Source organism: Marmota monax, unplaced genomic scaffold (genome assembly GCF_021218885.2).
Source record: "Marmota monax isolate L192 unplaced genomic scaffold, Marmota_monax_Labrador192_F-V1.1 WCK01_AAM20220418_F8-fsc00046, whole genome shotgun sequence".
Taxonomy (NCBI): Eukaryota; Metazoa; Chordata; class Mammalia; order Rodentia; family Sciuridae; genus Marmota; species Marmota monax.
The window spans coordinates 11,729,996-11,754,375 of NW_026692486.1; the positions used below are offsets into that span (position 1 = coordinate 11,729,996).

At 36.6% G+C, this 24,380-nt stretch overlaps 2 protein-coding genes and 1 pseudogene across 4 annotated transcripts in view; 2 read left to right on the plus strand and 1 right to left on the minus strand.

Annotated features, from left to right (window-relative positions):
- Window positions 1-22,203, minus strand: part of Selenof (selenoprotein F) — a 38,829-nt gene extending 16,626 nt beyond the window's left edge. Inside the window, exons 1-2 of one of the 2 annotated variants that reach the window (XM_046443288.2) lie at window positions 21,818-22,203; window positions 19,248-19,415 (exon numbers count right to left, since the gene is read on the minus strand). In XM_046443288.2, the coding sequence (XP_046299244.1) occupies window positions 19,248-19,415; window positions 21,818-21,901 (252 nt within the window). In that variant the 5' untranslated portion in view covers window positions 21,902-22,203. The remainder of the gene's footprint in view (window positions 1-19,247; window positions 19,416-21,817) is intronic. The other variant, XM_046443287.2, reaches the window with a different exon arrangement.
- On the plus strand, window positions 9,306-9,425 carry LOC124092016 (U4 spliceosomal RNA; annotated as a pseudogene).
- A 445-nt stretch (window positions 22,204-22,648) lies between the features above and the next one.
- Window positions 22,649-24,380, plus strand: part of Hs2st1 (heparan sulfate 2-O-sulfotransferase 1) — a 172,010-nt gene continuing 170,278 nt past the window's right edge. The window contains exon 1 of one of the 2 annotated variants that reach the window (XM_046443289.2): window positions 22,649-22,944. In XM_046443289.2, the coding sequence (XP_046299245.1) occupies window positions 22,821-22,944 (124 nt within the window). In that variant the 5' untranslated portion in view covers window positions 22,649-22,820. The remainder of the gene's footprint in view (window positions 22,945-24,380) is intronic. The other variant, XM_046443290.2, reaches the window with a different exon arrangement.

Consider the following 24,380-nt stretch of genomic DNA (forward strand, 5'->3'; position numbering starts at 1 on the left):
TGATGAATTCAGAAGAAATGAATTCAAAGATAAATATCTCTTTTTTATAGCTGTAAAGCCAGCCCATTCCTTTTTTCTTTGTTTTAATTAGTTATACAAGACAGTAGAATGCATTTTGACACATCATACATAAATAGAGTGTAACTTCTCATCCTTCTGGTTGTACATGATATAGAATCACACTGGTTGTGTAGTCATATATGCACCTAGAGTAACAATGTCTGATTCATTCTATTCTTTCCTACCCCCATACCCCCTCCCCTCCCATCATTCCCCTCTGCCTAATCCAAAGTACCTCTATTCTTCCCTAACTTCCACCTATTGTGAATTAGCATCTGTGTAACAGAAGGTTGGTCCATAGTTTACCTATTTTGAGTTGAGCTGCTATAAACATTGATATGGCTGTGTCACTACAGTATGCTGATTTAAAGTCCTTTGGGTATAAACTGAGGAGTGGGATGGCTGAGTCAAATAGTGATTAAATTCCAAATTTTCTGAGGAATCTCCATACTGCTTTCCAGAGTGGCTGCATCAATCTGCAGTCCCATCAGCAATGTATGAGTGTACCTCTTCCCCCACATTCTTGCCAACATTTATTGTTGCTTGTATCCTTGATAACTGCCATTCTGACTGGAGTGAGATAAAATCTTAAGAGTAGTTTGATTTACATTTCTGGAACCACTAGAGGTGTTGAACTTTTTTTCATGTATTTGTTGATCGACTGCATTTCTTCTGTTAAGTGTCTTGTTCAGTTCCTTAGCCCATTTATTGATTGGGTTAACTGTTATTTTGATGTTGAGTTTGAGTTCTTTATATATCCTGGAGATTAATGCTCTGAGGTGCTTGTGGTAAAGATTTTCTCCCATTCTGTAGGCTCTCTCTTCATGTTATTGATCATTTCCTTTGATTAGAAGAAGCTTTTTCATCCATCCCATTTTATTGATTCTTGATTTTACTTCTCACACAATCCTAAGCCAACATGGTAAGATTTGGGCATAATCTTTGATCCACTTTGAGTTGAGTTTCATGCAGGGTGAGATAAGGGTTTAATTTCATTTTGTTACATATGGATTTCCAGTTTTCCCAGCACCATTTGTTGAATAGGCTATCTTTCCTCCAAAGAATGTTTTTGGCGCTTTTGTCTAGTATGAGATAACTGAATTAATGTGGGGCCCATTCTTTTTATACTTGGAAATGCCATGGTCCTAAGAGAGGTTAACAATCTTAAGAATATAACATATTCGGGGCTGGGGATGTGGCTCATTCGGTAGCGTGCTCGCCTGGCATGCGTGTGGCCCGGGTTCGATCCTCAGCACCACATACAAACAAAGATGTTGTATCCGCCAAAAACTAAAAAAATAAATATTAAAATTAAAAAAAAAAAGAATATAACATATTCATTTTATCTTCTGTTAGTTCTTAGATTTGTTTTTTTAAGGGAGGTCCAAGAGCTAAATATGGATTTTTAAATGTTTTTTTCTTTTGATAATACTTGGGACTAAACTCACACATGCAAGGCAAGAGCTCTTTCCATTGCTAGACCTTTTTACTTTCTACTTTGAGACAAAGTTGCTAAATTGCCCAGGCTGGCCTTTAATTTATGATCTCCAGAGTAGCTGGGATTACACATGTGTACCTCTGTGCCTGATTGGATTTTACTTTTAAAGTTTTAAAATAGCATTTATTTAATTAAAACCACACACACAAACAAAGAGAGATCCCATGCAACATACACAATTATATAAAATACTCTGGAAAACACAGAAAAGTACAAAGTTGAAATTTCAGAATTACTTTAGTTTGATCTAACAAAAAGATGATTTTTAACATTTTAGTTATTTAGGAGTTCGGGGTATCATATGTCCTTTTGAGAATCTGATAGAATTTTATTTTCATGGTAACTTTTCATGTACTCTCCGAAACCAGATGTGTTTCTGTTGAGAGCCATGGCCGAAAGGGGCCCCAGCAAACTTCCAGCTGCCAGCAGATGATTGGCTCACAGCGGCCCCAGCAAACTTCTAGCTGCCGACTGATTGGCTCCTCTGCGGTGATGCTCATTGGGCTGTTTCCCTGCCCTTTCAGACCACGGAGCTGCTCATTGGGGGACTTTTTTGGCTCCACCCACACGACCCAGCCAATCAGCCTCAAGAGCAGGAGGAGTGGGGGAGGTGGAGAGGCTTGTGGGAAGCCAGTGGTGGCAGTTGGGCTCTGAGGGTTTTTCCTGAGGAGCTGTGTGGTTTGGTGTGTGTGTGTGTTCTAAAAATAAAGTTAGCTTCTTTTGACAAGTGGCTCCTGAATTGTGCCCAGCCAGACTGCGGCATTGGTACTTTTCATGTACTCTCTGAAACCAGATGTGTTTCAGATTAAGAATTCTCATGATCCTCTAATGTTTTTTTGCAACAATAAAAATTTAAGATTAAATTGAGCTGACTATATGACAAATTGCTTTTGAACAAGAAATATAGGCCATATTCCCAAAAATTTAATGAAGAAATGCTCAATATCACTAATATTTAGGGAAATGCAAATCAAAATGACAATGAGATAGCACTTCATACCTATTAGGATAGCTAGTAATAAAAAAGCAGAAAACAAGTGGTAATGAGGATATGGAGAAATTGGAACCCTCGAGTACTACTGCTGGAAATGATATGTGGTGTAGCTGCCATGAAAAATGTAAAGGAGGTTTCTTAAAAAAAAAATTAAAAATCCAATTACCATATCACCTGAGATTCTACTTCTGGATATATAATCAAAAGAAAGATGTTAGGAGTCCTAGGTCAGGAGGTCCTACTCTAGGATTTACTAACACATCATGTCTGGCCACAGGCCCCAAACAGCAAACAAAAAAAGGAATGATGAAAAGCAGGGAAAGAAGTATAATAAATATGGCCATAATTAGAAGGAAAAGTGAGATAAAGCATTTTAGCCCTGTCCTCAGGGTACTATCATGTGCTTCCAAATTATGTAGATAATGGAGACCAGAAATATTACACACAGTCCAACAGTCTTGGTCAAACTATGGTCTGCTTAATCATTATCTCAGGACTGGTCAGGTTACTAATGCCTGGGGAATAGTTTCCTCTCACCACAGATGTGACTTGGAATCTATGGTGACTCAGAGCAAAGAAAATACATGCAAACTCAAATGGATATTTGTATGTCATGCATAGCTGCCTTATTCAAAATAGTCATAGGGCCAACCAACTGAAAGGTTAAAACCTTAAAAAAATGTGGCACATAGTGGAATGTTTTTCAGTTTTAAAAACAAAACAAATTCTAACACATGTTACAACATGAATGAACCTTAAGGGCAACAAAGTTGCTCAAGATGAGAACCTCTAAGATACTTTAGTAAGTCAGCCAAAAGATCAAATACTATACAATCACTTACTTTAAGGAGGCAACCAGAGTAGTTAAATTCAGATACAGAAAGTAAAATGGTGGTTATCAAGCCAGGGAAGGAAAGAAGGGGTATTTAATGTTTAATGGGTATGGAGAGTCTCTGGCAAAGATGGTGATAATGGCTGTACAGCAAACTGAATGTACTAAATGCCTGAACTGTACACTTAAGAATGGCTAAAATGCTGAACTTTATGTTTATATATTTTACCACAATTTAAAAAATACAGGCCATATTAAAATTTAGCTATTAGATTTTATTTTTGACTTCTGATGTCCTGGAAATTCTTGGTGGAGATTCCACTGTATTATAATGGCATTTTCCTAAACCATTATTTATCAAAATTTTTTCTATTATGACACATGTGGAAAGTGGAAATTATATATGGGGCAAAGAAGGAAGCTTCATCTATCTGGGAATGATAAGTCTGGGAGGCCACTTACTCAGGCCCTACTTGGTTGTGTAAAGGACTATATCCCAGTAAAATAGCCCATTCACAGAAAGCCTTTCTGTACCATAAAATACCAACTGCCTGAATTAACAATAGTAGTAACATATCCTTCAATGAATAGATAGCTTAGATGTTACTTCATCCAGGAAAACTAGTGTTGATTTCTTACATTAAGCTAGGGACTTTATCAATAAACTTCCACAAAACTCTGCTCACCTCACAATATACTGTAAATATTCAATTAACTTAATGGTTAGTGGAAAATGTCTTATGGTAATTTCCTCCAGATTCAGAAACAAATCTGCTCAATATATGTGCACTGAATGTAGATTACTCATCTACAAAATCTAAAAGCCTCTTATTTCATCACATAACTTAAGAAATATTTTGAGGTAAACAGAAGAAAATATGATTGGAAGTTGCATACTGGTACTAAAGTCAAATTTTAAAAGCATTAATTGTGATGCTAGTTGGCATTGTGCTTATGAATTTACAGTGCTCACAGGGAAATTTTTGTTTTTCATGGCAAACACAAAATTTTAAAATTACCTAAATTGTAGTAAACTTTAAATGTCTTATAATTATAAGCATCTTTGACGTTATACCCACAAATTCACAACAATGAAAAATATGCTACTTTTAAATAAATAATAGGAGTTCTCCATGGCATAATGTATAAAAAGATTAATAACAGGTTAAAACATGTAATTCCTTGACATTAACTGAGTTTCAATCTTTACATTTTTAAAAAGTGACTGGCAAACAAAAATAACCTTCTAAAATTTAGGGAAAAATGTCAACAGAAAAAAAATAAGCAATTTATATAACTTCTTATATTAAATTAGTAGGTTTTTAAAAAATCATTAAGGAAGAATTATTTGTATAATCTAATTTAGGTACTAGTAGGTCACTATTTAATTAGAATTTTATTACAGTAGCCAAAATAATTTAAAGGAAAATATATGGAAATCTTTAGAAATACATAAAAGTGATACATAAAACTATATCTTTTCCCTTTGGAGTTTTTATGCACTTCCATGTTACTTATGACTGCCAGATATTCCTAAACTTCTATAGGGTTCTTTGGGTGCAAAGTGTGATTATCTAACTACTTTGGCTCTTCCATTTATTTACTTTATTTGAAACAGGATTTCTGAATATGCCAATTTCCTTCATTTAAATGCCTCATTCTTGAGATAAATTATAGCTTTCTGGTTACCTGATCTTTATCCCAGTTTAAATAAATTTTAAGTATTTTAAGGCTGTATTTGTATGTATCTCAATTTTAGATTCTCTATATTTCATTTTTACTAAGATTTTGGGACAATGTATTCCTTCTGTTGTAGAAAGACTTCTGCAATAACTTTACTATGGGAATACAACTACCCCCCTGACCTGACTAATCTCATATTACAAAATTTTAGCAATGGTTTAAAAGTTTACTAAGAGGTTTCACACATAGTAAAAGGCTAAAATCTTTATTTTGGGGTGATAACTTTTCTGTGATTAGATTCAACTAGTTCCTACAAACAAGTTCACAGTTTCATATTTACAGCAAGAAAAAAAAACCTAGTAAAATGCTGTTTTCTCATCAGATAGCTAAATTTGAATATAAGCTAACTTATAAACTCAACAAAGATAAAATATGTGAATTATATAAACTTAATTAAATTAAAAAAAAGCTGCATTTGTTAACTTTTGCTGCTATCATCATATGCTACTTACATAGCAAATCTATAAACCTGGTCTAAGTCACCTTCTGCTACTTTCAAACTCCAAGCACTTAACATATTTTTCCTGGTGGTAATAACCATGGTAAAGAAACATGACAATAAGAAAATCTTGAAATAAACTAATTATTTATGTTGAATAGTATTAAATATTAAATTTTCACACAATATGGCACTGAAAAAAAGAAGTCCAGTTATAACATTAAATGTGGTCCTAATTGGCTTTGCGCTTACAAGCAGCAAGCACCCATGGGTGTCATTCTGAGCTCTCATTTACTGTTTGAACAAATGGGATATGAACTACACTTATAGAGGTGTGATAAGGAGTGAATTGTTAGGATACTCAATAAGTAACAATAGCTATTACTATACTGCTTTCTTTAATACTATCAGTAAAAATTCAAGTTGTGTACTTGAAATCCATTTTAAGGCACAGTTTAATAGGTTTTTTTTTGTGAAAGGACTATTTAAGGCTATTTATTCATGTTCTCCTGGAATCAGAATGGCCATTCCAGAGTTTCTCAAACTTTTAAATTCAAATTACTTTAGAACAGTGTTCTCAACTCTCACAGTTCCCTAGAGTTACTTGGGAAGATTTTGAAAATTACTGAACCATGGAACCCACCCCATATCAACTAAATTATTATCTGAAAGTAAGATTTAGGCATCAGGATTTTAATCGCCGCCACCACCACCACCACCGCCGCCACCACCACCACTACTGCTACTACTATTACTAGCAGCTCTCCAAATTGTTAACATAGAGCCAGGGATGAGAAATACTGCCTTGTATTAAACTTTATTAATAGCCAAAACATGCAAAATGATGACATAGGAGGCTTTTGTTCAACAGACTATTCAAACTGGTTCTAAAAGGTAAACCCAAAGCAAGGCAAATGTTGCAGTGCTTATCTTTTATTAAGTATGGCTTGTAGCCATTCATTATTACATTAGAAACTCTTTGCTTAAAAAAAAACTGAATTTATTTATGTTTTATGTTATTTTTAAAATTGACACATAAAAATTGTACATATTTATGGGGTATCATGGTCTCTTTCAATACATTTTTTACATGGTCTAGTAGTCAAATAAGGGTAAGCTCATCTATTTCTGTATATTTATTATTTCTTTCTGGTGAAAACAAACCCTCTATCTGATTAAAGACAAAACCTTAGCATTAAAGACATTCAACAGTAACACTGAAAAAATTTTTAAAAAGCCTAATTAAATGTGGTTTTTATTTGCCTAAAGTGCTAATTTTACTTACATTCAAATAATTTAAAAAACCCGACATAACTATTAATATAATTATGCATATTAATGAATAAAATGCTATTAGGTGAACAAAAGCAAAAATTTTAACTGCTAAATAATTCCAGATCTGAGGAGTAAATATTACTTGTACCCACTGTTATTTCTTAAAATAAATTTATTCCTTCCATACAGTGGAAAAATATATCATGTGGAAAGTATTTTTAGCAAAATTTGGCCAACTAATAGTAAAAAAAAATATTTTCACCTAAACCATGTCTAGTGATCTGTTGGCTTATAATATATTGTTCATTCCCATATTTTATTTTATTTTCTTTTAAACTAGGAATTGAACCCAGGGGTGCTTTGCCACTTGCAGTGTATCCTCTGTCCTTTTTATTTTCAGAAATCATCTGGCCAAGTTGCTTAGGGCCTCACTAAGTTGCTGGGGCTGGCCTTGAATTTGTGATCTCCCTGCCTCAGTTTCCCCAGTCGCTGGGATTACATATATGTGCCACCACAACTGGCTCATTACCACATTTTCTGATATTTTAAAAACATCTGATGCTATGAATAAGCTATAATTTTACACATGGACAAATAATGAGTGTGTTAAAATTTTTGTGATCTAATAGTAATCTTTTGTTAAGATCTCACAGTTTAAGTCACAAAGCAGATTTTTTTACCATGTATAGGGCAAACCATATGTGTTGACATTACCATATCCACAATGACTGGTGATGTTATTATTAAGGAAACAATGGATACAAACTGAAGATTAGGGAAAAAAAATTTGGTTGTAAGTTTTGCAAGACGGCAATGTACTTCTCCAATACTATACCCTTGAGTTAAACTACTCATTTTTGGATGCCTTCTACTGAACTCTCAAAATATATAAAGCAATGACTTTATGCCCAGTCATTTTAAATTTTTATTTTCAGACAGGGTCTTGCTAAATTACCTAGGCTGGTTTTGAGCTGATGATCCTCCTGCCTCGGCCATACAAAATAGAAGGAATTACAGGCATTTACCACCGCACCCATCTAGTTTACACACACACACACACACACACCACACATTTTTGGCACCAGAGATTGAACCCAGAGGTGCTTTACCACTGAGCCACATTCCTAGCCCTTTTGATATTTTATTTAGAGTCAGGTTCTCACTGATTTGCTTAGGGCCTGGATAAATTGCTGAGGCTAACTTTGAACTCATGATCTTCCTGTCTCAGCCTCCCGAACTGGTGGGATTACAGGTGTGTGCCAATATGCTAGGTTAAAGGTGTATGCCAATGTGCCCAACTCTGACACTATTAAAATGCTATTTATTTTTCTATTATTGTTTCTACTTTGAGACTGAGAAGAAAAGTTACCAAACATGCAAGGTAACTGTGTTACTCAGATTTGCATGGTTGTGACCCAAAAAAGAACTTAAAGAAGGAAAGATTTATCTTGGCTCACAATTTCAGAGATTTTGATCCATGATCTGCATTCTCTACTGCCTAGACATCATGGTGGAAGAGCATGGTGGAGGAAAGCTGCTCAGCTCAGGGCAGCTGGGAAGCACAAAAAAAAAAGGCAGGAAGGGACCAGGGACAGATACAGTCACTAGTGACCTATTTCCTTTAGCCAAACCCACCTGCCTATATTACCATCCAATTGTCTATACAAATTATTCATCCACTGATGAGGTTAGAAGTTTCACAATCCAGTCTTTTCACCTCTAAACACTACTGCATCACCTAACACAGTGTTTTAAGGGGATACTGCAAATCCAAAATGTAACAGTAACATTTACTTTAGATTCTAAAGAAGGTAAGAATAAACTGGGGGACTAGTTCTGTTAGAGTCTATAAACAAGTCAAGATGGCGCCTGGCATTTTGCAGAGGGAGTGGTTTGTGAAGTAACGCCAGCGAGCCATTAAGTGTGGAGATTCCTTATTGGTTGACTGCTGTATCTAGTTTATATTAATTAAGATAAGCTGTGTGGAATATATATATACCCCTCTGGTCCTACAATAAATGGCTCCCACTCCAGCTGTATCAATCTACACAAGTTCCTCCTCACCCCCCGGGGTTACTTTGCTGCAGCCGGACTGCGGCAGCTCTACAAAGATAAAATAAATATCTCACTAAAAAGCTCAATGAAAATGTGTAAAAACAAAACAAAAGGAAAATGAAAATACTCTCAACTTCACTGTCTTCTAGATCAGCCCATTCTAACTATGAAACCAAGGGAAAAAAGAACTAGGTTTCTTTTAAAACTGTGATGATGAATAGGACTTGTATATATACCTACAACAAAGGGGTAAGACTGTATTAAGACTTTCACTTGGAAATCAATATAATACTGATGTACCCATACCATCACCACCAAATCTACGCCCTCTGGTCTCCCTAGACTTCAAGTACAAATACAAATGACTTAAGCCATCATATGGAGCAATGCACGCAATTTTCTGATGCCTAGCTTTGCGCAGTGGCAGTATCGTAGCCAATGAGGTTTATCCGAGGCGCGATTATTGCTAATTGAAAACTTTTCCCAATACCCCGCCGTGACGACTTGCAATTTTCTGATGCTTAGGAAATATCACACAATGAAAGAAAATAACTTGAACAAACTCAATTGCTACATTTCTTGAGGTTCAAATCTTCAAAGAATTGGTAAAAATAACTCCGACCTTGAATATCATAGGTAATAGATTAAAATAATTTAGAAAATGCTGAACTATTTTCTATATAGTATGCAGTAAATGTCTTTTTTGCTCCTAAAAGTTTGAAAATACAACCTATATTCCTGTTAATTTGAGAAATTGAGATCCAGTGAAAATATGGCCCAGCATTTTTACTAGCTTCAAAACACTGAACACGAAGGTGTTAATATATGGCAACAAAAGCTGATTTTTTGATTCTCTGTGTTGATTTGCTATATAAAGGGAGCAATTATCTTTAAAAAATTTTTTTAAATTGTTGATGACACGATACCTTTATTTATTTATTTTTATGTGGTGCTGAGGATCGAACCCAGGGCTTCACACATGCAAGGTGAGCGCTCTACTACTGAGCCACAACCCTAGCCCTGCAATTATCATCTTTAAGAAAGGTTACAAATATTAGAAATTAGCACACAAAACATTTGGCACATGTGTATATTTTGTTTATAGCACATATCTCATTGAATTCTTTTAAAGAAACAATGCATCTGGAAACAGAAACATAAAAGAAATAGTACAAAAAGGTATAACACAGTAAGAAAAATCTTCCTCTGCCTCCCACTCTGCAATTCTAGCAGCTTGGGAGGCTGAAGCAGGGACTGCCAAGTTCAAAGCCAGCTTCAACAACTAGGCAAGGCCCTAAGCAATTTAGTGGACCCTGCCTCAAAATAACAAGTTAAAAAAGGACTGGAGATGTGACTCAGTGGTTAAGCACTCCTGGGTCCAACTGCCAATACCAAAAAAAAAAAAAAAAAGGCAAGTGTGACAAAATGTTTTAATATACTTAAAGGCTGATCCTAATTTGTAAACACTTACAGACTACATTTATTTTTCATATTAAAGGCAGATGTAAAAATAAACTTACTTTCAGTTAAAATGAATAATTTCGCAAAATAAACATTAAAATTGTTACACAAATGCATCATACGTATATTTATAGCCACTTATTAGCTCTCTGAGTCAGGCAAGATCTGTTTGGCTTGACTCAACTATGAAATGGGGATACTACTGACACTTATCAATCATGATTGTTACTACTACTATTATTGTTTTTGCACTACTGAACCCAGGGCCTTATGTATGATAGTCAAATATGCTATCAATAAACTATACCTCCAGTTCTTTAAAAAATTTTTTATTCTGAGACAGGGTGCCAAGGCTGGCCTCAAACTTGCTCTTCCTGCGTAACTTAGCTTCACGAGTAGCTGGGATTACAGGCATGTGCCATCATGCCCTGTTATGAGTGCCATATGAACAAATTCACTTATAAGTACTTGGGAGCTGGGCCCAGTGGAGCACATTTGTAATCTCAGTGGCTTAGGAGGCTGAGGCATGAGGACTGCAAGTTCAAAGCCAGTCTCAGCAAAAGCGAGGTGCTAAGCAACTCAGTGAGACCCTGACTCTAAATATAAATACAAAGCAGGGCTGGGGATACCACTCAGTGGTCAAGTGCCCCTGAGTTCAATCCCTACTACCCTCCCCCACCAAAAGTACATGGAACAGTACCTTCCTATAATAACAACTTTAAGAATGTTAGTGGCCTTTGAAGTAAATATTTGTGTCATGATTTAATATTGTAGCAACTCAAATGTCTAAGTGATACTTAAAATACTTTGAAATGCTGACAAACATTATATCAGAAAAAACCCTACTTTGTTAATGTTTTTATATTAGAATAATCTGTTGAAGGTATTTGTATTTTTTGTTTCCTTTGAAGGAATCAGTTCAGGTATTAATGCTACCAACAGTACAGAAATAAAGCTATTTTAAGCAACTGTGAAATCTCTTTAGTGACTATAATTTCACGCACAGTTAGCTTAAATTCCATTTCATCCTTCTGTGTTTTACACAGCAACAGGAATCAGTTTCTGACAAGTTAAAACCCAAAATTTGCCACTGTCTTGAATAATACTGTTTAACCTTACTTTTGAATTACTCTAAAATGAACTACAGAATTTCCATGTAAAATTGAAAACAATGAACTATTTTTTGCTCTTTTATCAAAATTAAGAAAATTATATCACTTATTTAAAGGTCTGTTCATATGGGCCTTAACTAAAGCAAAATTAGATATATTCTTGAAAAATAACAGTTAAGAGAAGACACTACGACCTGTGATAAATTGAGAAATAAAGATTTAATAATTTTAGATAAAAATTAGTAATGCAATTTTGCTAATAATTAGTTAACTATAAATGCAATGTCAGCCTAGAGTTTTATATTTAACTCACTTGGCTTCTTACAGAAAATCTGTGAAGTAAGAATTACTATTAACATTTTCAAAATGATAGGAAAAATAGCATAGAAGTTTAAAAACAGGGAGCTCCAGAGTCAAACTGAGATGCAATCAAGTTCTGGCAACTAACTGCCATATAACTTTGGGCAGATTATGTCCTAGTTTCTTTTTATGTCAAAAGTACAGAGTATCTACATTATAGAATTGTTATGAGGATTAAACAATGTGGGTAAAATACTTAGCATACAATCAATATAAAATAAACACTCAAAGGTGAGCCAAAGTAATTATGACAACAAAACTGAGGATTCTGGAGTATTTGCTAGATCAAAGTCACCAAGTCAAGAAGCAATGGAGCAGAGATTAAAATTGAATTTTTAAAAAAACTATTACCAAAAGAAGAGGATAAACTTCTAATGAACTATACACACGTTAATATTACCTTTGTATTTTCTCTGGCTCAGAGAGCATTTAAATATAAAGGCATAGTATAGTACACACTGAAAATGATAATGCTACTATATTAAGTTGGTAAGTTAGCAAGTAGTGGTATGATAATAGCCTAGACTTTGATTGGTACTATTAATGAGATCATGATATTCCAAGACTCAAACAAAAGAAATCTCTTCTTCATCTGTACGATTTGCGTTATGAAGAAGAAAAAAAGTCACTTTCCAAATTTTTCTCCATCAAAATTACCTTGAACCTTTGAAATCTGTTATCAGATAGTAGATTAACAATATAAATAAATAGCAGAGGACTATTAGTGGAAAAATTAAAAATATCAAGACATTCCCTTGACCTGCTATCTGAAAGAGTTTGAAAATAAACAATGTATACTTTATTCTAAATTTACTTTAAAATATGGGTCTCTTTCAATTTTCAGAATAGTTTTATCCTATGAGAACTGAGGTGTTTAGTGGCATTATTTGCCTAGCATGCACAAGGGTTCTGTTTTGAATCCTCTCCACTGGGGGTGGAAAAAAAATCTCTTCTTTAGCAATAGCTTTGAAAAAAATGTTTAAGGAAACAGACACAGTGATCAATTAATTTGTACAAGAATACCACTTGAGTAGCACAGAGGATCTGGACTGAAGTAGTCTGGTTGTAGATCCAGTGTCTTGGCCACTATTCTAAACTCCCTAATTCAATCAAGACAGAATAAATAGCAAGTTAAGGTGAAATAATTTGATTATCGATTATACAGATGAGTAATTTAGCTAGGCATATTGTTATTTCTACCAAACAGCTCTGATTTGGTAATAAGCTTGACCTTTAGAATAACTGTTCTAAAACAAAATATATGTAAATGCAAAAGTGCTAAAACCTTATTTTGGTATAGTGTGTTGGCACAAGCCTATAGTCCCAGCTACTTTGGAAGGGTGAAGCAGGAGGATCTAATCCCAAGGTTGAGGGCCAGCCTTGGAAACTTAGTGAGACTGTTTCTTTTTTTTTTAATTTTTATTTTAATTTTTTAGTTGTTGATAGACCTTTATTTATTTATTTTTTAAAATTTATATGTGGTGCTGAGAACTGAAACCAGTGCCTCACACAAGCTAGGCAAGTGTGCTATTCCTGAGCCCCAGCCCTGAGACTGTATTAAAATAAAAAAATAAAGGGCTGGGGATGTCATTCAGTGGCACAGAGGACCTGGGTTCAGTCCCCAGTAGCTCCCTTCTCTAGACGCACGCGCGCGTGCGCGCGCGCGCACACACACACACACACACACACACAAAGAAGAAAACAATAAGAAACAGTAATACTACAGGATCTTGTTAAAACCCAAACAAACAGAACCCTAAAAAACAAAAAAAAAAAACCAGAACAAGAGTAAGCTAAAGAATTAGGGGCAGGGCTGGGGATGTGGCTCAAGCGGTAGCGTGCTCGCCTGGCATGTGTGCGGCCTGGGTTCGATCCTCAGCACCACATACAAACAAAGATGTTGTGTCCATCAATAACTAAAAAAAAAAATTAAATAAATATTTTTTAAAAAAGAATTAGGGGCATATAATAAGGAGAAATGCAAAATTTCTACATAACAATGTCTGAAAGAAGCCAAAATCTTCAAGATATGAAAACATAAACAAATGAAAAGACAGGGAAAAAGGACTTAGATGCTATAACAAGGTAAAGAATTAGCGAGATTACAAAAAGATGAGAAAAATAATGCACCTATTTTTAAGTTCTATGCTTTAATTTTATAAATCTTAAAAAACAAAAGCTTAAAAATCCTTAACACAAAAATATCTGATTTATGTTTATACTCAGGAAAATCCTAGGAAACTATTTTAATCTGAAAGTCATGTATACTTTCAAAAAGAACTGGAATCACTAAAAAGTTGTGCTAAAAAATCAACATATGACTTTTTAGGTAGATCAAGGGTGTTTATGATAGCCTTTTAAATAAAATGTAGAAATGAAGGCTCTATATTTGTAGATAGATAATTATAACCACAGCATGTTTCCAATGGATAACTGCCAATATGGAGACAAATTTTCTTGTTCTTTCAAAATTTTAAATATCTTTCAGGTTATGTAAATGAAACATATGAAAAGGTATTTATGAAGCAATTACAAAATTCTAGCATATTTTAACATAAGTTTAAAAATCACCTTTTCTAACTTGTTTTTAGTAAAATCAGCCTATTTTAGGACAAAAACTAATGAAATTATGTGTGCTACTGGCTGGGAATTCAGAAACACATCATAAAACAGTCTTAGACTTCAAAGAGTATATTTATTGGGAAAAAAAGGAAAGCAAAACAAGAGATATACCTGAGAACTGTTTCATCTGTTGTTTCCTAGTGCACCAATCCATTCATTCAACTATTGGAGAAGTTAATAGCTTCTTTCATTATTCCATAATCTAACAAATAACTCAGGCAATAACTGTTCCTTGCCGAAAATATTTTAAAAATGTAAACAAGGAAGAATTAGTCCTTTCCCAGAGGAAGAATCTGTATGATGCAGCTTCTTTTCTTACCTCAGGGAAAAAGCCAGGCAATAGTGAAGTAAAGAATGTGTAAAAGCAAAAACTAAGAGACAGACTGCAAGATACAGTCTGTTTCTGATTTCTAACTGTCTCCTCCTCTAGTGTTGTTGTTCAACTGTGGAGTTCATGTGTCAAAACATTCACTTCTTTCTCTAAACCAGGCAGTTAAGATTGTTGGTCAAGAAGTTCAAATATAAGATCAATGGGAAGAACTCTACTCAATGGGATTGGGTATCTTTTTGATGCCTTCCCTTCCATCTTCAGATTCTTCATAGAAATCTGAAGTCATGAGACTTAGTACATACTGCTTTGTCAGCTTTTTCACTGCTGTGATTAAAAGACCTGAAAAGAACAATTTTAGAAGAGGAAAAGTTTATTTGGGAGCTCACGGTTTTAGGTTTGTCCATAGAGAATCAACTCCATTCCTCAGGGCTAAAGGTGGTGGAAGGAAGCACCTTGAATGATGATCAGAAAGCAGAAAGAGACTCCACTTGCCATATACCTAATATATACTCCAAAGGCATGCCCCTAATGATCTACCTCCTCCAGTCCCCCCTAACGGGCCTTCAGTTATCACTCAGTTAATATCATCAAGGTATTAATTCACTGATTGGATTAAAAGCTCACATAATCCCAATCATTTCTCCTCTGAATCTTCTTGCACTGCCTCACACATGAACTTTTAGGGACAACTCACATCCAATCCATAACACTAAATGTACAGAAATAGCACTAAAATTCAAATACTTTTATTAGTTTACATTTTTTCTTTAAGCTACAAATTGTTTTTTTCCTTATAATTAATAATCTTATTATTGTTTACAAACCATACCTAGGCATGTACTTGTGAGCAAAACTAGTTAAAACAATAGTAAAACAGATTACAAAAATCTCATTCTAGAGAGATGTGGTGGTGTACACCTGTAATCCCAGCAGCTTGGGAGGCTTACGCAGGAGGATTGCAAGTTCAAAGCCAGCCTCAGAAAGTTAGTGAGACCCTTTCTCAAAAAGGTTTGGGATGTGGCTCAGTGGTTGAGAGTCCCTAGGTTCAATGCCCCATAACAACAACAACAACAACAAAACCCCCACAAAACTTCATTCTAAGTAGTATATGAAATGTAGATCCTTTATGGTAAAGTAGGTCCTTTATGATCAAAATGGGGAAGAGAAGAAGATCAAATTAAAAAAATAATGCAATATCTACTGGAAGAATGATAAAGGATTTTGGACAGTTTACGCTTTTATTAGGAATATATATTTTTCAACAATTTTATGCTGCCGGCTACCAAAGGCTAAATTGAAACTGTAAAATGAGTGACCATTACTAAAAATGATAGGCCTTATCCTTGGGTAGACCTTCAGTGCATTCAACTATGTAAGAATAAAAAATTCTAGTTACATTTATTTATAATACAACAGGCTAAAACATTCTTATGTAAACTATAATTTTTCTTCTAAAAAATTATATTCTCAATGATTCACACAGAGAGCCATGTTTAAGTATTTTTTAGCATTTCTGATATAAGACACTAGGATTATACACTACAGATTTTTACTATGATTAAGTGAGGACTAAATTCAATTATTACTTAAAAATTAAGCCTTAAGCCTGTGTGAAATAGAAGAATATTTATTATATGTATTCTGTTACCTATGATCAAGTGTCAATAATTGGAGAAGTACTACACATATTAAATCAAGTATAATTATTTTTGAAAGTGGTTTGCTTTTAAATGGAGGCTTGCCCAACATGTTGTATGTTCATACTTGCAGCATAATTCTAAGTGTTTTTTCTGTTGGTTCCACCAGAGTTATTAAAAAAAAAAATCACTAATTTTTGTACAAAAGGTACTACTAAATGATTAAAAGAAATATGTCTTGGAGACTAGGGGTTAGGAATAAAGGGAAAAAAACACAAGGTTTAACACAAAATAATTATTAGGACATAGACTCACTTGTTTTTAGACATTAAATACTTTAGCTTGTAATTAGTTTGACATATAGTAACTGGCAGACTACTTGCCTTTTGTTATTGTTGAAAGGTATCTAGATACAACATATAGCTCAATTAATAATGAAAATTGAATAATATAATTAGTTTTAAAACCATGTGATCTAAATTTGATTTCACTAAAACTACCACATAAAACCTGAGTATATGAAGGAGTACTGAGAAAAAAACAATAAATAGTTCTTATATGCACTTGTTTTATAGCTTAGACATACTGTATATCAAAGGGTAGAACTTCTCAATTTGCCATTAATTTTAAGGGAATGTGGGGGGATACAGATGGTTTGTTATAAATTTAGGGTCCTGATGAATAATCACTGAGTAGTATGGTCCATAGAACAAGGAAGAGATGATAACTCAAAAAGTTTCTTTCAGTAATGTTGGGTCAGGCCCCAAATGGCTATAGTTTTAGGCTCCCTTTGCTGAAGCTTCCAGGCTATTATGTTTTTAGTGTGTAGTCAGGGCTAGGAACTGGCTGTTAGGGTTAGTCAAGGCCCAAACCACACTGATTCAGCCTATATACTCAAGGTCATAAAAGTTAACTTGTCAACATGTGCCCCCTTACGTAAACTGTTGGCAGTGTGTCTTCTTTAGTTGGGACTGCATATAAAAGTGCCTAGAGAAAAGACTGGGTGTTAAATGGCTGAAGCTGGGGGCTAAAGCTGAAGCTGGAGCCACCTCTGAAAAAAGCATGTCTACTATCCTAACTCTGTTTACTGAGTCTGAGTACGGGCACAAGAAATAATCTGTCCATATGGGTATCTCATCAAAAGCTAAATCCTGTTTTAAATGTATTTAAAATCAAGTTTTAATACTTGTTATTTAGATTTTATTTATATGCAATAAAGAGTAATTTACACATATGGAAATCTAAATATAAACTATGTGAATCTAAACATCAAGCGGAATCTACGGGACACTGAGAATTTCAGGTTTATGATACTGAGAAACTGAGAAGTCACATGTTAACTCTTGGCTGGACTGAATACTTACATTTAAAAAGCTCCTTGGCCTGTCTTTTTTTTTTTTTGCAGTACTGAGGATTGAACTCTGGAATGCTCTACCACTGAGCTGTATTTCCAGCTCTTTTTCTCTTTTATTTTGAGAGAGTATCTCACTAGGTTGCCCAGGATGGACTTGAACTTATGATCCTCTTGCCTCAGATTTCGTTGTAGTTGGGATTATAGGTGTGTGCCTGGCTGCTTGTTTTTCTTTTAGAACTACAAAAATGTATTTAATGTTAGAAATAAACCATAACTATCTAATCATGAGAAAATATCCTGTTTCAAAGTTATATAAATGAACACCTTAAATAAAATTCAGCATATACAAGTGAAAGAGAATACTAAGAGGAAACTTAGTAGAAAGATGCTAAATATTTCCTCAACCCAGAGATCTTTTTCTTTAGTGGAGGAGTAGTGCAGGGAATTGAACATGGATCCTTGTGCATGCCAGGCAAGCACTCTACCACTGACCTATGCCACCAATCACTAATTCAGTTTTTTCTTTTCCTTTTTTTTTTTCTTTTGGTGGGGGTTGGGGGGAATATTGGGGATTAAACTCAAGGGCACGTGACCACTGAGCGATACCCCCAGCCCCATTTTTGTATTTCATTTCTGAGACGGGGGTCTCACTGAGTTGCTTAGCACCTTGCTTTTGCTGAGGCTGGCTTTGAACTCATGATCCTCCTGTCTCAGCCTCCTGAGCCGCTGGGATTATAGATGTATACCACCACACCTAACCCCAAATCAGCTTTATTTGGATAAAACAAATGATCTTTTCAGACTACTTTAAAATTTTAAGAAATCTAAGGATTTTAATGAAAAGATTTAAAACTTGAGCAAGTTCACTATTTGTTTGAACAGTACACTCAAAACAAAAATTCTGCTGGATAGAACTACCTATCCTTGACTCAGTTTTCAAATTTTAAAGTAAGTCTAGGTATTCAGAATTATTAATAATGGGTATGTAAGTAAAAGATTGTTAAGGACTTTTTCCTTTTTTTGTGATACAGAGGACTGAACCCAGGGCCTTACAAATGCTGCAGGTGCTCTACCACTGAGCTATATCCTCAGCCTTCTTAACCACATTTAGAATTATAACTCATTGCCTACATCATGTGCCTTGCTTTCATATCAAATTTCATCATAAAACTGACTTCTTGCTGCAAATGCACAAAAGTATTTAACTGATTATTCTTGTGTCTTCATTTGGTCAGAAGTTGACTGGAGAGGAATGGGATCCGGGCATGCTATCGTGACTCTGTTCCCCTGTCTGCTGAATGGAAAACGAATAGGAACCCATTATATAACCATACATTTCCTTTGTAATGACTTTGATTGTGCTAGTGAGCCAGGCAAAGGTAAGAAAATTCTTTATGCTTAAGTGTATTAAGCAATTTAGTCAAGTTATCCCAACTAAACCATCTAATGGAAAAGGTATAATAGAAAGCAGTACCTTTTTGGTTTCAAATTGAGCTTCTTCCTGACAGCATCCTCTGCAATCAGGATCCAGCTGAAGTAGGTTGAACTGTCCAAGTAGATCACATGAGCTGCAGAGCAAGTTGCTAGAGAAGCCTAACTCTCTGCATGCCTCTGATGAAAATTCTGCCCTGAAAGCAGACACCTGAAAATACAGATGAGGAATAAATCACAATTCTACATTTACATTATAAAACTTCCAAAAAGAGGTTAATGGTGTTATTAAAGCGTAATAAAGTTACGCTTGGAGATGAGTTACTGAAATGTTAACTGGTGTAAAGTTTTTCAGTGTTTTGAACTTTATAACCCTACATGAGTTTTTGTTTCTTCCCATCTCTCCTACAGCTTTCTTCTTATAAATTGAACACTTTTTTAATTTAGCAAAACCGTAGACAAATGTGTGTGTGTGTGTGTGTGTATATATGTATGTATATATATATATATATATATATATATATATATATATATATATATATATGTTTTTTGGTGGGGGGTTGAACTTGGGAGCATTTTACCACTGAGCTGTATCTCGAGCCCTTTTTAAAAATTTTGACAGGGTCTTGCTAAATTGCCAAGGCAGGCCTTGAATTTGCCACCCTTCTGCCTCAGCCTTCAGAATTACTGGGATTACAGTTGTGTGCCACTGTGCCCAGCAAGATACATCATTTTCATGACACATGTATCACATATCTTTTAATAAACATTTACTAGTTTTTAAAAAGGAATTTCCTTGTAAGGAAAAAATAATTCCTGTTTAAGAGCTTAGCACCTGTTTATGTGGACTATATGAAATAACATTAACTTATCTACAGACGTATTCAGCAGGAGAAGGATAAGAAAAGAGATGGGGTAGGGGAAGTAGGAACACATTAGAAATCTAGAAAACTTTTTGGTTTTAGGTACCAGCTTCACCATTTACAAGATGTGTGACTTTGGCAAGCTATCCTCCCTGCATTAATTTCCTCATTGATAAAGCAATGAGCAATACTTTCTACACAAAACAGCTATAAAGATTTAAGGACTTTATTACTAACTGGATTCAGAGTGAAAGGAAAGTGAATTCAAATGGACCAATTTTTGGCTTGGATTTTGTGAAGGTCACTCTGTGGTACATTGTTCAATGGCCATAAATTCCTGTATGAGTATGTATTCTTCTTTGAAATGTGACTCTGACACTCTTCCTACATAGACAGTTTATTTCCTGAAAAGTAAACTGGTCTTGTGACTTACTTTAACAAGTACTACATGGTGGAAAAGATACATGTGATTTCCAAGGCAAGCCAAGGAGGCATTTTAAGGTTTTGCTATTTTGGAGCACAGTCAAGAGAATGAAAGGGAAAAAAAGTTGGTCTAGCTTTTGGTGGATGATAGCTCACACAGAGAAGAACAAAGTGGTCCCAGCTGACAGCACCAACTATGAATGATGATGACCCTCAAACTGTTCAGTTCTACTAACCTACTAGTTGAAAACACAGAATGGTGCAAAATCATTGTTTTTAAACCACTAACATTTGGAGGACAGTTACACAGCCACAGCTAACTGAAAGCCAGAGATGGTGAATTGGGAGAAGGAAGCTTGAAATATTCCTTTTTATCCTTCTGTGGTGATGAGGATGAATTAAAATGACCTAAGATGGGGAAAAAACCTTGAAGAGTACAAAGTTCAGGGAACAATGTTCAGTAATTTTAAAGCACCAAAATGCCTGAATAAAAGTATTGTAATGGACTGTTAATTAGAGAAGAATCCACCTTTTCCTCAAGATGGCAAAAGCAAAACCCAGGAAGTTGCTTCCAAATTCCTGGGTCAAACAAAGTGGTGACCAACTTCCACAAACCCTGGATAAAAGAAAGTTTTGTCCTAGGAGAAAACTTTTCAGCAGGCTCAGTAGAGAATGCCTTAAGAATTAAACTGAAATAATAAATACCAAATTCGCCAGAACAGTGCCTTAAGTTTCATTATTCATGTACACTTCTCTTTGAGGAATTAGCCAATGTCTAGTTGTTATGTAAGCAATAAAATAAGTAAAAATTGGGTCGTCAAAGATTAAGAACTCACGAACTTTGTTAATGGAAAAAAATGAAAAAAATTGATTACACTGCTTGGTGTATACGCGAGGACGCAGGAGTAGAGTCTGAAAGAGAAAGTAATAGAAGGTGTTCACCGTTAGCAAAATCCTGCTGGTTTTTCCTTTTAAGATTTTAGAGCCTTGCAGTAAGTTCCTTGCATTTCTGCCTACTTTAAAAAATAATAATAAAAAAAAACTTTACTCTTTCCCAAGCTTTACTGCTTCCCCTCCCCACCGTGATCCTTTTTAGCTAGAGCTACGTAAGAGAAAACCACCCAAGACTTGTCGGGACAATACGGCCTCTACAAACTCAACCGGGAATTAAGCCACGTCGCATTCCGGCCACTGTTCTAAGGAAGCCCAAACTGCCCCCCTCCTTTTCTTAAGTGAGGCCCCCGAACCGGACCGAATATTTTTGTCTTCCTCATTAGTAATCCCTCCTACTCGCCCTAAGGCGGTCGCGGAGGTGACCTACACTCACCACTTGAAGCACAGTAGCCAACAGCAACCGCAGCCCAAAAGCTGGCCCAAGCCATCCACCTCGCCCAGCCGCCATCGCTATCATCAATCGTAAATCTTTGGCTACCCAGAGGACCCCTCGGCTAGGGGCACCCACTTCAGAGCCTGATCGAAAACAGGCCACGGAAGGCCGCTGCCATCAAATCTCTTATTTTGAAGAGACAAATATTAACTAAAGACATATGAAAGGTTAAAGGTAATCAAATATAAAGACAGTTATTGTCTCCTTTCAATTACTCAAATCAGGCATTTTCCTAAACTTCCCACTTCTGCGCTTCTCCGGGCTCCATCCTTTCATTCACGACACTTCGTCGAGAAGCCAAGAAACCCCGCCTTCGCCAGTTTCAGTCCTGCCTCCTTCTCTAGGTTCACCCAATGGAATGCCGTCTTGGGTGAGCCCTGTGGCAGAAGAATTCAACCGTAAACCGAATCGACAGCGAAACGCTGGGGTTCTTCGGGCCAATGCCCACTACCGAATGGGAGGAGGGGGCGGGGCCTCTGGTTGCCGAGCAGCGTACGTCGATGCGTGCGCGAGTTGGCGGAGGGGGATGGGAGGGGGCGGGGCCGAGGGCAGCGCAGTCGCAGCCGCAGCGCTGGTGGAGGAACGCGCGGCCGCGAGCAAAGGAGGGAGGGAAAGAACGAAGAGAAGGAGGCGGGCGGGCAAGCAGGCGGGCGTGGGGGTCCGGGATTGAGGCTGTAGAGCGCCCGGCAGCCGCTTCGCGCTGTTTGCTGCGCGGGCTTTTGGAGGGGGCGGCTGTGGAGAAGCGGGCACCGGCGGCGTTGGTGCTTGGCGCCTGGGGGCGGGGGACCCGAGTGGCGAGAAGGGGGGTCGCTGCGGTGGTTCTCCCTGTGGCGCTCTCCTCGCCTCTCTCCCGGCTCCGTGGACTCCTCCCGGCGTCTCCCTCGCCTCCGGGGCCCCGCTCCCCGCCCCCCGCGGTATGTCTTGATCCCGAGCAGCGGGTTTCATGGGGCTCCTCAGGATTATGATGCCGCCCAAGTTGCAGCTGCTGGCGGTGGTGGCCTTCGCGGTAGCGATGCTCTTCTTGGAGAACCAGATTCAGAAACTGGAGGAGTCCCGGTCGAAGCTAGGTGAGGAGCCGAGCCGCTATGGGCTGAGTGGTGTGGAAGGGGCCGGCCGGGGAGGCACTGCAACTGGAGCAGCGGGCTTTCATCTAATCTGGGGTCTGGCTTCGGAGCTGAGAGGTTTCAAGGAGAGCTGGGACTGGGGGCATCGAGAGCACAAGCTCCAAGAACTAGGTGAATTAGCTTGAGTAGCCGGCTGGGCTCCAGGTCAAGGGGCAGAGGTTGCAAGATTGGGCTTCTTGGAGCTAAGGGGTTGCCCCGAAGTAGGCATTCCAAGGAGAGCGAGCTAGAGAGGACCGAACTCAGTGGGGAGCGGGTGCTTCTGGAGGAGAGAGAACTGCTCGCGCGTTCTCTTAGAAGTAGTACAACCAAGCCCCGCCAATATCAGGCGAGGAGTATTCTAATTTGAGAAATGGACACCTAGGTACAGAATCTCGGGGACAACGTGGGTGGGGGGAGGTTCACTAAGATGCGCAGAAATGGAAGGAGACACCAGGAATGGTGGGGAGTAAAAAGAAATACACTATAGCGAATTGCACTTGTGCTAGGGGCACCAAGGGATCTTACAATTAACGCTGGAGGCAGGCTGGCCTGGTAGGACAGGAAATCAAGTAAAAAGCTTCCACCGAGTACCTAAATGAGGCATCCGGGTATTTAAATTATTAGTTGTGCTGAATGATTAATTTGGGCTTCCTGATAGGGTTGTATATACGCTTTACTTCGCGATAGTATTGATGTGAATTTAGAAGATGAAGGAAAGCTGAAAGGAAATTATAGTGAAGTTTATGAAAGGAAAAGTAAGATAATGCGGAAAGTTAACTGTACAGTTAAGTACCTTAAACAGTTAGTGGTGCTTTTATGGGCGAAGGGCTCTGCAATACAAAAAGCTGGAGTGTAAAATTGTGAAAGACCAGTAGAAAGAACGGATTATAGGTACTCTCGATTAGTAGAGAACTTTGACATTTGGAAGAGCTCAGGATGGAAAGGGAGTTTTAAAGAATGACAGTGATGAATTTTGATTTGAAAATGTATATGGCACTTAAAATCACCTCAAGAAGTTGTAATTTGCATGTGTGAAAATAATGTGAAGTGGTTTTTGCATACTCTTTCACCTCACCATCAACTTAAACACGTTTTGAAAAGCAAGTAAAAAATTACTTTCAGCAGTGTAATTTAAACAAAGGAGTAAATATGGTAAACAGCCAGAAACTGTTGTGGGTGGTGATTAATTTTTTTTTTTTTTTTTAGGAAAAATGTACTGGAAAATAATTGTAATTTTCCATATAGTAGCTGTTTGCAATTTTGATAGACTTTTTGCAAGAGACTAGAAGACACTTTAAAGAGCATTGTATCAAAAATCATCAAATAAATTTGATTGAAGTTCAACTAAATATGAAAAAGGCTAAAATACCGTAAATCCTCAATTCTATAGTATAATTTGA